The sequence below is a fragment of the Leguminivora glycinivorella genome, chromosome Z (assembly GCF_023078275.1).
Source record: "Leguminivora glycinivorella isolate SPB_JAAS2020 chromosome Z, LegGlyc_1.1, whole genome shotgun sequence".
NCBI lineage: Eukaryota > Metazoa > Arthropoda > Insecta > Lepidoptera > Tortricidae > Leguminivora > Leguminivora glycinivorella.
The window spans coordinates 16,913,454-16,932,891 of NC_062998.1; the positions used below are offsets into that span (position 1 = coordinate 16,913,454).

The 19,438-nt window shown below is 37.1% G+C and overlaps 1 protein-coding gene across 2 annotated transcripts in view; it reads left to right on the top strand.

The window, feature by feature from the left end:
• Positions 1-19,438, top strand: part of LOC125241006 — a 96,614-nt gene that overhangs the window by 57,345 nt on the left and 19,831 nt on the right. For both annotated transcript variants that reach the window (XM_048149267.1, XM_048149268.1), the window contains exons 3-6: positions 6,014-6,195; positions 7,471-7,566; positions 11,544-11,652; positions 13,587-13,720. In XM_048149267.1, the coding sequence (XP_048005224.1) occupies positions 6,014-6,195; positions 7,471-7,566; positions 11,544-11,652; positions 13,587-13,720 (521 nt within the window). The remainder of the gene's footprint in view (positions 1-6,013; positions 6,196-7,470; positions 7,567-11,543; positions 11,653-13,586; positions 13,721-19,438) is intronic.

Consider the following 19,438-nt stretch of genomic DNA (forward strand, 5'->3'; position numbering starts at 1 on the left):
ATTCAATAAAAAAAAATTAAAATCGGTCCAGTAACGACGGAGATATCGTGGAACAAACATTTAATTAAAAAAAACATACAGACGAATTGAGAACCCCGGCTCCACCTTCAACCAAAGAAACCTTGAGATTTGGGGCGGCGGTTAAAAATAAGGGCACTCAGGAGGCGCGGGTTACGTGTCCGGGGCAAAAAACGGCAGAACGGACTGTTCTAAAAATCTGAATTAATTCAGGCATAATCTTTAGCCTCTGTTCTGTTTGGTACACTATCAAATTATTTATTTATTATTTGTATAATATAAGTAATAAAATATTAAATGCGAAAAATGACCTTCGGTGGACGTGTCCCGCACCCAGAATTTGCAAAACAAAAAATCATAACTCAAGATGGAGTTGTTGATCGCAGTTGTTATAGATATTCACGCATAAAGTATTAGTTATGAATACTTTATTACCACAGGAAAAAATACATTGATTATTATGAACTAAGTATCTTAAAATAAACTAACTACTCATAATTAAACTAATTTAAAAAAACTAAATGTATCTTAACTTAAATAAACAGTATAATAACATATGTACCTAGAGAGAAATAATTTAAGAACAATTGAACGTATTAGTTTACCTATCATATTTTCTATATAAAAATAATATGTTAGCTAAACTCATCGAGTAAAGACAAATTTACGATGTGTCTCGGGCTAGTGACTGATTTCGGTGTCATTTGCTAAACAAGACAGTACTCTTACAAATTAGTAGATCAGGGACATAGTGGCACAAATATAGTAAGTTTTAACTATGTTTTAACCATTCAGTGTAGAGGAGTTGCAGTACCGTTTTATAAAGGGGACTTTTTAAAGGTTTCTCAGTCATTCGGTGGGTTTGGTCTCATGTTTTTTAAGATTCGGTGGTTCAATTTACTCCCACAGTTTTAGTGCATTTGTCGTTATGTAAGGTACTAATAAATCCTTGAACGTATGTTATTACGTCATTATGACATCTCCTCTGTATCATGCATGCTATTGCAGTTATCTCCAAAAAAGCGATAAAATTTGATATCAGTGGAGTTGATTTCCGTGGTTTCGGTGGATTTTTTGACCACCGATATCAAAAAAAGTGACCACCGACTTCTATTGCCACGTTGTAAACTAGTTTATTGTGCATTATTTTCTAACATTTAATACTTTTAAATAGTAGGATATACTTTGTAAAAACATAAAACTATGTTTGTAAGCAAATTAAGCCATACTATGGGTACAAAATTCACTACTCGATAATGACTAGTCTATTAACATGTCAAAATTAGTAAAATTGCGCGATTATGAGCCTTTGTACATCACCTGTCATCGAATTAAAATGAAAAATATCAATAAATTGAATAATAAGTTATACATAACGATGAAAATGTGGAATAATGTGTAAAAAATTGAATTCGGTGGTGCCGATTGATTACAGTGCCCATACATAATTTCGGTGATTTTAAAATGTCAGATTTCTTACAAACTATAAGGTTCTAATGGAGGCCTCCACCAATATTTTTTATATTTAGGCTAGATTTTAGTAAATAGACTGACTTATCAAAAAAGTAAAAAATAAAAATCAGCACCGAAATCAGGCACCGAACGTCATCTCTGAGAATCGCCCTTAACATGATTAGCAAAACAATCTTTTTTTAAAAACTTAATCATTTATTCCAAGAGCGTAAACGTTTTGTTCAGTGATAATTATTACTCAGAAGCAAATCAGCAAGTTCTTAGAAACAAGTATAATATTTCTTGGTTCTAAGTAATAAAATTGTTGTATTAAGAGTTATGACGGTTTTCGGTTAAGCGTTATGCATAATTAAAGTAAAAGTTAATGTTTCTTGGGGTAAAACAATTAGTTACTTACACCAAATATATACATTTTTCATTTTAAAAGTTCTGACGGTATTAGATGAAGATTTACATGTTTGAAGTTAGATTTAATGTTTCTTGGGGTGAAACAGTAAGTATCTTAAACCAAATATACTTACTTCTTGGATGTAATTTATCTTATTTCATTTAAAATATATAATTTCTTGAAATGAAATTTTATATTTCTTAGATTGAGTAAATAATGTTTGTAGCGGGGGTGCGCGCGGGGAGAGAAGGGAAAGCCGAAATGACGTGAGAGGTGTGTATTATGTTCAATAACCCGTACGTTACAAGCTTATAACTCAGAACGAAGACGAGTTCCCCAGCCAGTTAGAGAGAGAGAGAGAACTGGAGCGGAAGCACGTTTAGGATAGTCCTCAATAATAGCGCGTAGTTCCCAGAGGGAAGCAGGGGGCTATTATGTCGGAATTTGTATTCCTATGATTCGATACATATCAAGTTCCAACCGGCGAGCCTAACCAAATCGGGAAAAATCTTAACACCGCGATGTACGAATTCTATGGGCTGGGGTCAGCGCCATCTAGCGGGTTTTTTGGTAACTAAACCGGTGTCGCCGCTCGGCGCGCGAACTAAATCTTGAAGCAAAACTTTATTATTTTTCGATCTAAACGTGTTGATTCTCAAATGGAACTTGTAGGCATTAAATCAAGAATTTGTGATATGAAGCCAAGAATGTAATAAATCTTGACCTAAGTCCGTGTTGATTTTTTATTTAAAACCTGCTCGAATTATGAATGAAGTCTATAAGCATCAAACCAAGAATTATTATAATCAAGCCAAGATTGTTCTAAATCTTGAAGTAAAACCTTGATATTTTTTGATTTGAACTTGTTGATTCTCAAATGGAGCTTGTAGACATTAAATCAAGAATTTGTGACACAAAGCCAAGAACTTAATAAATCTTGACATAAATCTGTGTTTATTTTTGTTTTAAGTTATTCTGGAACTTTGAATGGAGTTGCAAAGCATCAAATCAAGAACTATTAAAATCAAGCCAAGATTGAACTAAATCTTGACGTAAAACCGTGTATTTTTTTTATTTAAACTTTTATGTCTTGACTGTAGAACGTAAAAGTTAAATTAAGAAATTATGATTTCCTATTAAAAACGCAGAATTCTTGTAGTTAAATTGTGGTGAATCTTCTTTTAACAGGTTTTTATTTTTGCTTTGATAAAGGTTACTTGAACCAAAGACGTTTTTTAAGAACTAGCATATTCATACTAAAACGGTGTAATATTTTGTTGCAAATAAATACTTCTTTGATTCAAATCTGTCCTATTTGTACCAAATGTATATAAAGTTACGACTGAACAATTTTGATTCTTCTTTGAAAAAGGAATATCCCTTTAGGTTAAGACCATGTTATTAGATGAAGAATTATATTATTCCTTTTAAATAACAGTGTTTGAGAGAGTTTTCCGTCTTAAATTAAAATATCTTTTCTATCTGTGTACCAATGAGTTTTTCGGAACTTATGTGCGAAATGTCATTTGATATTTGCCAGTCGCTTTTCGGTGAAGGAAAACATCGTGAGGAAACCGAACTAATTCCAATAAGACCTAGCTACCTTTCGGGTTGGAAGGTCAGATGGCAGTCGCTTTCGTAAAACTAGTGCCTACGCCAAATCTTGGGATTAGTTGTCAAAGCAGACCCTAGGCTCCCATGAGCCGTGGCAAATGCCGGGATAACGCAAGGAGGATAATGATGAACTGTGTGCGTAGCCGAATGCACAAACGCTCACGAAACGCTCACGATAATATCTCTTTCGTAGCTATCTATCTCTATTGCTCTTGTATATTGGCGCGACAAAGCCGGACTACATTTCGCGGCGTTTCGATTTCGTCTCGCGTCGCAGAAATGCCATTCGGCTACGGGGCCTGGTGTGTAGTGTACTGTGTAGGTGTGTAACGAACGATATATTTTGTAATACGTGGATGGTGTCAAGTATATAAACAGGCAATCTAGGACTTCTAACCATATTATTTTACCTCGACTCAACCCTTTCAAAGGTACGCTGAGAAAAAATGTTGATTGGAAAACCGTTATCAAGCAGCCAGAATCAGGTTTTACAGATGTCGGGTCCGGCTGGCGCTGCGAACTCGGCGACGGCGGGATCCCGCGCCGCACGCGGGATTCTTTGCCCATAACAGCAAGCCAACTGATGTTCCGTTCCGGGACGTGCCGAGCGGGCCTGCGTTGTGTCCACTTCTTTCTGAACACATTGTACGCTCGCGATTGCTTTTCTACGTATGTTCACGATCCAACCGCCTTGTTCTATTAAAAATAAACAAGTTTTTTTTTTACTTTTCGACTAACATATTAAAATTTAAATATGGTGCTCGGTTACATTGTTATGAAAAAATATGTTGAAGTTTTTTCTCCGTACGTTAAATTTACATTTTCTTCTACCGCTAATAAAGTTTTCTTTAAAAAAGTAAATATCTTTTTAAAATCAAATTCTTTTCTCGATGTTGACCACAGTGCGACGCACAAGAACTATATAGCAATAAGGAAAAACCTGCCATACCTATTTTGCGTTGAGTAAAAAAGTTCTAGTTAGAATTTGGTCACCGGATATCTACTTCGCTTTCTAAGTGTTTGTGTTTTAAATGTGGTAGGTACCAACGAAGAAAAAAAATACTTAATTCATTCACAGCTGGTCGACTGGCGCATCAGACATAGCGAAAAATGTAGACGTCAGGATCTAAATAACCTTTCGTCATCCTGTACACTCTCATGAAGCATACCATACACTGAAAGAAACAGATATAGGTACTCTGCTCGATCTTCAACAGTATTTAATATTTACAAAAATATGGGAATTTTGGTGACCAGCTGGACATCAGTCATACAACTACCGTAATGGAGAAGTGGTGTCATGACACTCGTTATCTAAGGGTTTTTACAATCTAAGGGTCTGCCAAAGTAATATACATAATAATATTTAGCAAGAATAGCGGCGGTGCAGTCTGCATTCAGTCCGTTGCGCCCTCGTTATATGGGTCAAAGACCGGTTCGGGTCATTCGGGGATCCAGCCACGCGGCACGCGGCGCACGGTGGACCACACCGAAAATCTGCTCACAGGATGACTTCATAGCTCTCCTTGTTGTTTTATTAACGAGATATATTATTACCAAGAATTTAAATAAGCATTTTAAACGCAACTTCTGCTTGTAGTCAAGCTTCACGTGTCTGTTGATTCGTTACATATAAATATAATAGGTACATTGGCACATACTTAACATTGTGCATTGTCCAACAAGGGATAGTTATTGGCTAGTAGATACCTACGGACAAAATAGTAAACGACGTCAATACGAGTGGATGTCAAAGGGTTTTTGTTTTTATGTCCCGCTCGTGTTTACATTAACGTACACACAATGTTTTCCACGATATTGGAACGAAATACATGCGGTATAAAATTTACAGATATTGCGCAATCATACTCAGTAGATTGACGTACCGTACCTAAAGATATCAAGCATGGAAGTTTGAAAGTGGGTAGAAAATTTATAAAAAGATATTTGAAGCGGACAATAATAATTAAAAATCACAAATTAAAAGGTATTGTGGTATAATAAGAAGTATTTTAGAGTAAAACTTGCACAAGATTTATATTTAGCTTGAGTTTAAATTAAATAAATACATAATTACTTAGGAATTAGGAATAACTTATACCTAACACTACGCCTTACTAAATCTCGTGGATCTCGCCTGTGCAGAGGTCATTTAAAACGTCAAACTTTAATGAAATTATGACGTGTACCCTTGCAGAGGTGGGGCTATTACAATCTTTGCAGACTTGTCTTGGCCGGACTCTAGGCAAAGCAGCGCCCACCGGACTTTTTTGACCTTCGTCTAATTGACAGTATTGACACCAAGAATGCAGTCAATAATTTGTAACGACCAGTAAAATTACTAAATACTTACCCCCTTATAAACGTTCATTAAAGTTAACAATCCAATAAAAATCGTTTGTCCCTGTCTATCACACCTATAAGTCGGAAAGGGACAAACTAACTTTATCGGCTTGATAACTTTAATGAACGATGAAGAATAAGGGGGTAAATATTTACACTGTACACAATATTGTTTAGGTTCAAGGACGGCGTACCGTACCCCTGGCCGGCCGGGTTGTCCAACCTCATCCTGTACCCCGAGGCAGGCAACCAGACGCTGTACGTGCGACGCGCCGCGCGCTCCGACTCCGGCGAGTACGTCTGCCGCGTGTCCAACCAAACCCACTCGCAAGACCACCTCATCAACCTGCAGATCTTCAGTGAGTGACACACATATCACCAACGACTATTAGGACGGTATACTGTACCCCTGGCCGGCAGGCTGCTCCAACCTCATCCTGTAGCTGTGCCCCGCGGCAGGCAACTAGACGTTGTATATGCGGAGCGACTCGACTCCGGCGAGTTTGCATTACTGCCGCGTGTCCACCCAGGTCCACTCACAAGACCACCTCATCAACCTGCAGATCTTCTGTGAGTAACCTAGACCACCTTAACGATTAGACAGGGCACATGAGGCAATGGCACATAATATGTACAAGTAGATGTACATAAGGGCTCTCATGTGTGCTGTTAAAAAAGCTAACTGGTTAGAACTATGAGAACTCATGTGTGTGATCTGCAGGCCTAGCACATGATGGCCGCGAGAGTATGTCGCCGCGAGATAGACTACCTGTCCTTATGTCATTAATACAATTAGACAAAGACGTGTCATCTATCTCGCGGCGACATACTCCCGCGGCCATCATGTGCTAGGCCTACTGAGTATATTATAAAAATTATCTCAAATATATTTATAAAGTATTTTATTTTATCTTTCATGCTATCCTTATTACCATAGCAACCCGTAAGTACCTTTTATTAATACTTATTATTCTTATTAAAATTCTGTAAACAAGAGAAGAGAAAATCGTTGAACAGTTTTCAGGATAAATGTGCAATAAATATGTCTTATTACTCTTATTAGGTATTTATTAACAAGAATCCAGTTGACTGACTTTGTAAGAGGAAAAAATCTTCCATTAGCAGAAGAGCGCTTATGACTCAGATTTATTCGGTCTAGATGTCATCACTCATCAGTAACTCGTTTCTTCAAATCGTAGTCATAATGCGGTTAGAACCAAAATGTTTGTAAATGACATCGTTTCTAATCTATTTAATATTTTCGAATTTTGAACGACAAATTCACAGTTCGAAAGTCTCTGGAAAACAACAAAATGCTATTTTCGAAAAAGGATAGCTAGGAATTTTGAAATTTAGTGGTAATGACCGCTCGTTTTCTTTTATTGAACGAAATTCACGAAATAGAATGGTCGACATTCAAGAATCGGCCCCCTATGCAGTTACAGGGGCCGATTCTTCTGATATGATTTTTTCCCTAACTGATATTTCATCATTTAATACACTTTACCGACATACCTTTCCTGTATTGGCGAGTATCTATTGGTGTCCATTAATTTTTATACAAGTTAATTCGTAATAAGGCTTACTCTGTTTCATATTTACCATAGGTATCTAATGTTATTTTTCATCCGCAGGTAGAGTTACGAATGCTCCGAGAACAATGTACGTGAGCAAAGATCAATCGGTGGAAGAGGGCGCTCCCCTTCGCCTGTTCTGTGAAGCTCTGATTGGTAAGGCACTGTGAAATAACTCAGCCCTAGGTTTTCTAAATACATATTTCTAATTGTCCTGAGTACGGTATACCTAGATCGAAATTATGCAAACACCATTTTAGTAAAAATATCGGTGCACATACGGTGTACAGCCTGAAAAAATAGAGTAGAAATTAATAGGGGCGCCACCATCTATGTATATGTAATTTGCATGAAATAGGCTAGTTTCCTAGTAATTAGTCCAATCAGCTTCTTTTTAAGAACTGTCAAAACGATTTGCTTATATGGAATTACTATAAAATACTGATGAGTGACGTCACGGTAAATTCATTTACTTTATATTTTTTTGAGTTGTTAAATAGAAATTATGTTTAAACATAACTACTGTTCATATATTTCCTTTTTTCGTATATTGCTTAAAATATATTATTTTAAGGCGATATATTTCCGTAGACGCTGCGCGCACTCGTTTTTTGAAGCCGTTAAAAACATAGGAAATCGCAATGGAAAAATCTGAAAACGATATATGTTAAATTTCAGGATCTGGTGAGTATGTTATGGAGTTGAACAACATGAATGTTACAACTTCGCTCGATAGAAAATGACTCCAAAGTTACCTCTTCTTTTAACAATAAATCGTTCCCATAGCTAGGATAAAAACTTTTTTGACTTGTTTTTTACTTCAATATATAGCTAATAAGATTATCTAGACGAATCTGATGAGTTTGTGCCGGTAGCGTCATTAAAATAATATAATATTTACCAAATACTACCAAATCCGCAACGGAAAGATGGAACAACTATGAACCCAATTTTAAGACCTGTTACTAATCCTGTTTTTGCAAAAAAAAAAAATTTTTTCAAAATTTTTTTGAAATTCAAAACATTTTCGATGGCACTTATGGCCTCTTCAGTCGCGCGGCGGCGCTTTCAGAGGACGGACCTGTGTCATTTTTCTCCGCGTGGTCACGTGTCATTGAAACAATGGGAAACAAAGCTTTGAGGAAGCAGAAAAAATAATTGCGTGCTAGAAAACAAATAAATAAAGAAAATTCTAATCAAAGACTGTGAAAAGGGAGGAAAATGATAATTTATATAAGGTAAAATACCCCATAATGGACGGTGATGCCATTATGGACAAAAAAACACAAATCCTTAAAAATAAGTATCTAAAAACTGACGGCTATGTACCATAAACTAGAGTTGTAGAGCTGTTTAATTTTGAAGTTTCAATTAATTCGGTTATTTCTGAAGGATTTGGAGACAAGATAAAATTCACCAGTTTACTGAAAAAAATATCAAGACGAATTCTTAGTAATGTTGCTAAGAGAGATGAGTTCATGTATAAAATAATAAAAAAATAACGCACGGTGTAATCTTGAATGCGTTTTACTTACTGCATTAAGCATGAGATAAGGTAATAAAACATACTAGTTTGTTGCTCCAAAGATATAAAGAAATGATGTTATTTTGCAAGTGTCCATTACTGGACCCGAAAAACTGCCTACCTCCTATGATGGACAAGGAACAATTTACAAAACCAAAATTTACAAGAAACAATCCTATGTTAAAATAACCCAAACTAATTGTATTTATGGTGTATAAAATTGACTCATTGCGTATCAGTTGGCTTTAAAAGTAAAATTTTAAACTTATTTCACTGTCCATAATGGGGGATCCATTACTGGAGAACTGCCGTCCATAATTGGAGAAAAAACACCTAGTTTTAATTTGTTAACTATGAAGAAACCAATAGGAGTATCTATTCTGCAATACGCTTGAAATGTAGAAGAAGGATAGGACATTCAAGATTTAACACGCTTGGCGGTAGAATTTTTACATTTATCAGTGAAATATCAAAAACTGGCGATTTTTTTTCTTAAACTGTCCATGATTGGGTTCGTCACCTTATACTCGTAAATATTTCATTTTCATATGATGTTATCAAGTGACATTTATGATATCTTTACATCATAGATTAATGAAACCCCCAGATGACGCGTCTGTGACGTCATTACAGCACAACTTTTCTACTTGGAAAATATATGACTGATGTCCAGCTAGTGAAGAAACTTAAGTATAATTTTCATAAAAATATTGAGTAGTTCGAAAGAAAAGGCGGCGGTAGGTACAGTACTGATTGAAGATCAGGTAGGGTAGGTATTTCTGTCTTTCAAATTTTGGTATAAGGTTAATTAGATCGTGCTACCCTCAGTCTATATTTTTCCTGTGTCTATGCCAAACATGTGGCCAGCTTGACAGAAATTTTGTTTGACAACTGTCGACATTTTTCCACAATAGTTAAGAGATTTCAGTATTTTAACTTCTCAATAAATTTTGATGAAAGTCCATAATCATACATTGATAAAGCTGGACAATTTTTTTTATTTTTATTTGGTGGGTTATGATTACGGTACTTTATATTTACAGATATTTGTCTAATTTGCAAGATTATATAAATCCTTCAACAAGCTGTCTGACTCCTTTGACAACAGTTGATACTTGATATGAATATACTTGAGAATTCAAGGTAGGCATAGAATGGTATTGATACTTTATCTTGTGCTGGGTTGTATTTTATTTGGAGGTACGAGAGTGGCGGTAGTGCCCTTGCCAACACGAGTCAATCGAAGAGAAAAGCTGTTTTCTTGAAGCATTTTGTCGGTCTTCTGAATCCTCGAATTTTGGGTCTGGTTTAAACCAGATAAATATAATTGTCAGGATATGATATCAATAGCAACTTTATTAAGTAGACAAAGTTTCACTTGCATAGTTTTCATACTTTAGATTTTATTCATATCTTAATATAAATAGCATAGATTTCGTCAGTGACTGGATGAGTGATTTCATCATGTTTGAATGATGGTCATCAAAATATACAAGTAAGTAACCTGCTATTAGTAGTTTCATAAATAACAAGAATAAAATTCGAAACTTTGGCATGTATACAGCTTAAGAGCTTTCAATATGAAAATGAAAAAGCGTTATTTATTCACGACTGACAAATTTAATGTGTATTTTTAAACAACACTGACATGCCATAATAATCTTTTTACATAAAGTCTATGGTCAAAGAAGCTGACGGTTACTGTGTTCTGTTAACAATATGTTAATAAGAAAAAACTTCTACATGAAGTAGAAAACTCGGCGAGATGTTAATCTTTCCCCTCCTCCCTTCAGTTTTTCATAATTATATTCATTTTCAGTTTTTTTATATATTCAGGAAAACCGTAAAAGCTACAGTTATGATATTTAGGGGAAGTAGGTATATTTCCATAAAATTCTCTACACACTACATCTTTGCAGGTAAATAGTTGTAACTCGTAATTTTCAAATTGTGCTCCTATTTACTATGGGACTAATGCTGAAAACGCAAAAATGATACTCATGATACAGCTCATTTCTATGGAACATCCAATTTTTTTCGTAGTTTCAGCATTGGACCCTTAATAAAAGTTGTTCATAATGACCTCATAAGTCACTATGCAAAGTTTGAATGGTCCTTTTTATTTCACCCTGTCGATCTGTAGCTAAGTGCGATTACTAAGAAGTTTTGACGATGGCAGTTGGTGAATCCGAAAAAATCGATAAAATTGATTGTAGTTTAGGTACGTCACGAAAATAAAGGCAGTAATCGGGCGGTGATCAGGCGATAGGTACAGCTACTCATTTGCCTCCTATTTCATGAAAAAACTAAGAAAGCCCAGTTAAAATACGGCGATCATTACCTCACTGCGATCCGTCTGTGCCATGTTGCCGCGCGAATTTGAGTTCCCGTGTGTGACAAACGAACAGAGCCGCGCGGGCGGGGCTGCCCGGTCACCGCGCACCTCACCCCCTTGGATTGGTTAGTTTGACAGATCATCTCGCCTTAAGTACTTATAAGAAGCTAGCCTATTACACTCTTCAATCAGTCATCGTGGAAAATCTCTCTTTATCATCCATGTTTAAAGTATGGTATGGTGAAAATATACTTATAGAGAATCAATTCGCAGAAAATACACACCTGGCCGATGCAATCAGCGATTTGAAATGGAAGAGAGTTTGGCCGAATGGAACCGAAGGGGCTTTGCTGCCTACTCAAAGAGAAATAAACACATCGCGGTAAGTATGATTAGTTGATTACCTACCTACATCTTGTATCGTAGCCAAATATTAAACTTACCTACATAAGCGTAAACAAACTTTATATATGTTTATACACTTTATACCGATGTATTGATACGGATTAACCTAGGTAGGTACCTATTGAAATAATAAATATACAATTAAATATACATATAAGACACGTCCAACGATATTATTATGTTTACGTTGTTATAAGGGCTATAGGGATGAAAAAGCCTAATTTCGAATCACAGAAATGCTCGGGTAGTTTTGAAAGGGGAATCTTGTTGTGATGGAAATAATGGTGATTTTTATGTCACTTTCGAAATTACCCCAATGCACCCTAATAGAAATATTCCTTTGAAATGATGTTAATACCTACAATGCTCGTTAATCTCATTATTGAAGCTTTCCTGTTACTGGTAAATAAAATAAAACATCTAATAATGTAATCATTTGTCGGACCCAGTGGCATTTCAATAGTGTTATTACTGTTATTGCTTATTATCAATTATGGGAATAAGCGCGATATGTAGGTTGAGTTTATTTTCATAGAATGCGTAGGCATTTTGATGAATACCGGTCTGTGATTCATTTCTTATTATTATTGTTGTCCAGGATAACAACAGCCAAATATCAAAAAATATGAAAGCCGTAAATACATATACAGAGTGGGGCCTGTAACAAAGGCGAAGAATTGAACTGTAGGCTATTCTCCTTATACTGATCAACATTTGTTCAGTGACTTTTAAAAATTATGAAGACTTTAAATTTTTAATTTTTCATACAAAATAAATATTAGCTTCAATGTACGCCATTATTGTTGTCATTGACGTTGTCTGTCACACTTTAGACTTAACAGAATTCGCAATACATTACCTCTTAGAAAAAACTTTCAAGGGTGATTAAAATCAAAATACAAGTTATTTTTATAAGTCACCGAACAAATGTTGATCAGTATAAGGAGAATAGCCTAGAGTTCAATTCTTCGCCTTTGTTACAGGCCCCACTCTGTATGTATGTACTTATTAATAGTTATTTGTTTTACAATGGGGTAAAGTTGTTGTTTAACCCCTTGTCCTAATATTGATACCCGAGCAAGCGAAAGATTCCAATATTGAACCGCGTAGCGAGTGGTTCGAGAAGTTGCATCTTGAGCGTTGTGGGAAACGCCTTGAAACGTGAGGGAAATGCTCAATAAAAACCTCAAACTATGTCAAATCCACACATTTCATAAACATTTATAATTCAAAATAATCAATCATCATTTTACTTTTTATATTTCTACCTCATTTATTAAATTGAAATTGGTTTAAAAAATAACTTCTGTCCATGTTTTTCTTATAATTATCTGATGCTTTATTTCGTGCCGTGAATGGTATAAAATAATTTTTCTACTCCCGAACTGTTATTCGTCATTTACAGGGTCGTGCATAGATCTTTAAAACCCTACATAAAAGTCTATTCCCCAAAGCCAGCGTCCGCCGGCTTTCCGCGCATGCGCGCAGTATCGAAAAAACTAAAAACGCATTGTTTGGCTTTGTAACCATGGCAACGCATTGTTATAACGACACTGCGCGCGTGCGCGCTGCGCGGGAAGGCTTAGGGCAGCTGAGCTGACAGTACAAACCTTTGCGTCAAAATACAGGAAATCGTGTGAATTTCACGAAATTTATTCAAACAAACTATTAAAAACTAAGTGCATGGTCGTAGAAAAAATATTGTATGCAACGGTGTTTAACTGAGTCAAAAAATACTCGTGGCGTCTTAATAACAATTTTCGGCTTCGCCTCAAATTGTTACCCACGTCACTCGTCTTTTTTGACCTCCTTTAAACGCCTGTTGCATAAAATACTATTATTTTAACTACAGTCAAGTTCCCTATAAACGATTTTTTTATGTTTTTATCTAGTAAAGTCTGTTTGTATCAGGGAGGACGTGCCGAACATCTACGGTTCATATCTACTGGTGGACCGCATGTCGCCGGAGGACTACGGCAAGTTCGTGTGCGTGACGCACAGCAACAACGTGCCGGTGCGCACGTTCGTCGTCGTCAGCCCGCCGCGTAAGCACGCCTGCACGCATTTTTACACTTTACAGGTCAGGTCGTATCTGCTGGACTGCTGGTGGACCGCGTGCTGCGGACAACTACGGCTGGTTCATGCGTGGCGCACGACAATGTTCGTCGTCGTCAGCCCGCCGCGTAAGCACGCCTGCACGCATTTTTACACTTTACAGGTCAGGTCGTATCTGCTGGACTGCTGGTGGACCGCGTGCTGCGGACAACTACGGCTGGTTCATGCGTGGCGCACGACAATGTTCGTCGTCGTCAGCCCGCCGCGTAAGCACGCCTGCACGCATTTTTACACTTTACAGGTCAGGTCGTATCTGCTGGACTGCTGGTGGACCGCGTGCTGCGGATAACTACGGCTGGTTCATGCGTGGCGCACGACAACGTTCGTCGTCGTCAGCCCGCCGCGTAAGCACGCCTGCACGCATTTTTACACTTTACAGGTCAGGTCGTATCTGCTGGACTGCTGGTGGACCGCGTGCTGCGGACAACTACGGCTGGTTCATGCGTGGCGCACGACAATGTTCGTCGTCGTCAGCCCGCCGCGTAAGCACGCCTGCACGCATTTTTACACTTTACAGGTCAGGTCGTATCTGCTGGACTGCTGGTGGACCGCGTGCTGCGGATAACTACGGCTGGTTCATGCGTGGCGCACGACAACGTTCGTCGTCGTCAGCCCGCCGCGTAAGCACGCCTGCACGCATTTTTACACTTTACAGGTCAGGTCGTATCTGCTGGACTGCTGGTGGACCGCGTGCTGCGGACAACTACGGCTGGTTCATGCGTGGCGCACGACAACGTTCGTCGTCGTCAGCCCGCCGCGTAAGCACGCCTGCACGCATTTTTACACTTTACAGGTCAGGTCGTATCTGCTGGACTGCTGGTGGACCGCGTGCTGCGGACAACTACGGCTGGTTCATGCGTGGCGCACGACAACGTTCGTCGTCGTCAGCCCGCCGCGTAAGCACGCCTGCACGCATTTTTACACTTTAACAGGTCAGGTCGTATCTGCTGGACTGCTGGTGGACCGCGTGCTGCGGACAACTACGGCTGGTTCATGCGTGGCGCACGACAACGTTCGTCGTCGTCAGCCCGCCGCGTAAGCACGCCTGCACGCATTTTTACACTTTACAGGTCAGGTCGTATCTGCTGGACTGCTGGTGCACCGCGTACTGCGGACAACTACGGCTAAGTAGTTCGTTCGTGGCGCACACACACGTCACACCTGTGTCACGCATTCTTAGCTGCTGGACTAACGAAACGAAACGCTCGTAGATATCTATCTTTATCGCTCTTGCGTATTGGCGCGACAGAGCCAGACTACATTTCGCGGCATTTCGTTTTCGTTTCGCGTCGCAAAAATGCCATTTTTGGCTACGGCACCTGTAGGCCTAGCACATACTTGCCGCGGGAGTATGTCGCCGCGAGATAGATGACACGTCTTCTTCTAACTGTATTAATGGCATAAGGACGGGTATAGTCTATCTCGCGGCGACATACTATCGAGGCAATCATGTGCTAACCCTGCTGGTGTGGTGGTCAGCGTGTCTCATCTTAACGCATTCCTTTTGTCTAAAACAGCTTACAAATTCCCTTTTTAAAACAACATGACAAAATATATTTTAAGAAAGCTCTACCTATGTATTTACGGTATTTATTCGTGTAGGATATATTGGAAGCGGAGTTGGAATACCTAAAAGTCACCACCTACCCATATAGATTCATTCAATTTTATTGGAAAGTGGGATAAATTCAGCAAATCGAATAATGCATTGCAAAGCATTGCGAATATATATAGGTACATACCTTATGAAGTTTTGCCGAGCGAATATTAATTCTATGTACTTATTTAATACATACCTAAGTATGTTGAAGCGTAACATCAAAAAAATACTGTTGTGTGTGTATTATGTAATTTACTTTCTGACATTATATTTAGTAAGTACTAGCTTTTGGCTTCGCTCGCTTTATATTCGAAAATTGCGGAATGCTCCATACACACTTCTTATACTTATAAAGAGACAAAAACTAGCCTATGTCACTCTCCATCCCTTCAATTATCTCCAGTTAAAAAATCAAAGACAGCCAAACAAACATACAGACACTTTCCCATTTATAATATTAAGTATGGATGTTAAGAGGGGGTCGTACGAAATCCTCGAAAAGTGCATTCGGCGTTTAACAAATGCTGCTCACATTTCTAAATTAAATGAAATAAAATAAATGGAGTTATTATCTTAAAGAGTGTGTCTACAACTTTTGACTATTCAGAATCTCTAATTATTAAAGGTATAATAAATAAACCCACGCAAAGTTGACCTAAAATGAGAAAAACGTATGTCGCCGTTTAGTAAACTTTGTTAAAAAAATTCAATACTTTAGTTATAACATTAAGTGATTCTAAAAGCCAGATAAATGGACTAGAAGTTTTGAGGTTTTTTATATTTTTCCTCTCAAAGGCAACAAAGAAATTTTACCTTAAATTTAAACTATCGTAAAATTTCCATACATTCGCCATTGCTGTCAGAATTCTCCTTTCGATTAGATGCCGTGAGCGGCTCATCGGAGGCAGACGTGTCGCCGGTCGCTCCGCGTTGACAATTAAATTTGACAAATATTTTGACAGAAAATAGTGTACGTACACGAAAAACCATACCAGTGTAAAACTGTGCTCAAAATAAATAGGGTAAATCAAATATGTCAGGTGGAGATCCAATCTCATTTAAAATTTTAAGGTGCATGGCTTGTGCATAAAAAATAAATAAAAATATATCACATTATTAAAGAAAATAACGAACACAACCGAATGAGTATAAAAGATTTCATTATAGTTCGGTTAAATTGAAAAAAGTTTCATGTTTTGTTTTACTCATTGGAATACATTTTCATTACGCTGGTATTAACAGTACGTCATTTTAAAAATATATATGACAGTACCTATGTCAAATTTTGTCAACCAAACTTCACAGGTTGTATGTAAACAATTACAATTTAATTTATTTATACATATTCAGATACGTATTAATCGATTCTTACTTAGAATAGAAAAAAGGGGAATGCGAGCGGGTATAGGTATAGTGCTTCTGGTTCAAATTTAATTGTGTATATTATAAAAAAATGACTCAATTTCATTAAAGATTTACTCTGTGCATACCGCGAACACGTAACCGTAAGTTGAAAACAATAATAATTATAAATCACCTAAATACATCGTTGTTTACAAAGCGCTTGTTTTGAATGGCACTTCTCCACTCAACTAGACCAAATATTCATGGAACACCAGCTGGTGACTATGAACAGCCGTGCAAAAATATCTGATTTTCTATAGTGGGCCATAAGTATATGACGACATGTTCCCGGCAAAAATTTGTGATGCTCCGTGACCGGCAAAAACATCGTCTCTCTTTCTAGCGTCTCGCGAGCGTATAGCGTCGGGCCAACTGTATGGAAAAAGACGCCGCGTCAGCGCGGCTTAGCCATACAGTTGGCCCGACGCTACGATCGCAAGACGGTAGATGTGGGAGGGTCCTTATCCGCATACATATCTGATCGGGTCGCTTAAAAATATTTGATTCTTTATAAAAACCTAAATTACACTTTCACCCGCATAAATATCTATCCATTGTTAAAGCAAATATATATCTTACGGGCTAGAAATCATTAATATGTAATTAAAGTGCAATAATAAACCCTACCTGGTTGCCTTACAGCCGTAAATTGTATGAGGTGATTTGACAGTTTCACGAAAACGGTATAGACTTGTGTCATTGGATATGTCTGTCTCATCTGTTCTTAAATTATGACAAGTAAACTTATTGCAAATCTAGTATCAGAAGCCTTTATAGGTACAAGCTTTTATTCAACTTGCCTTGTTAGTAGGTATGTTAGTTTGAGTCAAAACGTAGAAGCTAAATTTGACCCACTTTCCGGTTTCCAATTGAGCTGAAATTTTGCACACATATGTAAATCAAGTGACAATGCAATATTATGGTATCATGGAGCTAATCTGATGATGGAGCAGAAAGGTGATCATAGGAACTCTGTTATGAAACGTCGTATCCCCATTGAGTCAGGGGTTTTAAGAAATATCTCGGAGAGCAATAAATATTTTTTTTGCAAAAAAAACTTATTATAAATTGGGAGGTGTAATTTTTTATTATCTCTTACATAGCATTAAGAAGAAAAATCGACCAAGAGCGCGTCAGTGTAGGGTTCCGTAGTTTCCGACATTTTACATAATGACAATTTAATAAATACCGTAATTTGGGGTGAAAAGGGTTCCGGGGGTATATAATGTTATTATATTTCTTGGCATATTCCTTCTATTTTCCGCAATCAAAGTAGGAAAATAATATATTATGTTTTTTTTTATTATTATTATTATTGGTATTTAGGACAACAGCCGTAAATATTCAACTTACATAGGTATTTTTACATAGTATTAGGCCAATAACAGTTATCTGTTGAGTGAAAAGTATTATACACAATATGTTACTAAAAAAAATGTGTTACATATTTAAAATTACAGTGAAAATGTGCAAGCCACACATTTTTATTTACAGTTTCATGTCTGTCAAAGTTGACGTTCAAATTTATTGGATTTTGACTCATTTTAATCGTTCATTATTCTTTTGAATGTGTATACACTTCTAAAGTTTATGTATAACAGAAAATCATAAGACATATTTTCATTTTTATAATGATTTTCATGAAGAAAGCGATGCAACTGTGTTGGGGAATTTTTACGGGATGAATAAATATCCGCGGCCTGAGGGGTGAATGGGATCAGGAATGGGGGAATCGGGTCGCAAAGGGGTGAATAGGTTTACGAAGGGGCTGATTAGGGTCGGAAGAGGGGTGAATTGGGATGTGTGGTCAATGCTTGTCACATTGTATAAAATATATATAACTTACCTAAAGTGGTATTTTTATGAATGACCTCTCTGTATATGGACGCAATTTATACGTCAATGTATTGCTTCGTAGTTAGACTAGATACAAGAAATTAACACTTAGAAATGTTAATCACACTTCTGTCTACCTCTACGTTTCTACTTAAGTCCGCAAAAATCACCCATGGTTGCTATAATATAGACGGATTACTTTAAAATAAAAATCATAAGTATGAAACTATACAACTAGGGAAGAAATAAAATTATTTTTAACCGACTTCAAAAAAGGAGGAGGTTCTCAATTCGACTGAATGTTTTTTTTTTTTTTTTTTTGTATGTATGTTATTCGATATCTCCGAGAATCGTGGACCGATTTTCAAAATTTTTTTTTTGATCGAACCGGTATAACCCCGAGATGGTCTCATTGGCACCAAGTCAGGGTCTGATGATGGGATCCTGGAGAAATCGAGGGAACTCTTCAAATGTTATAGGCACATGTAATGTTTTTAGTCTATTTTTCAAAGGTACACCAGTATTTACGTCTGATGGTAATAATTTTATGTGGCTGAGCTGATGATGGAAGGTCAACTCCTCAATGGTTAGGAGTTTAAGGATAATTCTTTCACTACTGTACATGTATTCGGACTGATACATATAATATCACTAGGAACCACTAAAAATCAACAAATAAATAAACTTTTTAACAAAAAATAAAACCGCCTTCAAAAATAAGCGCGTTACAAAACACGGAGAAACTAAAAAGCCAAAAATAATAAACCTTTCAATTCAGATTTCTTATCGTATTGCAATAAGCTAAACA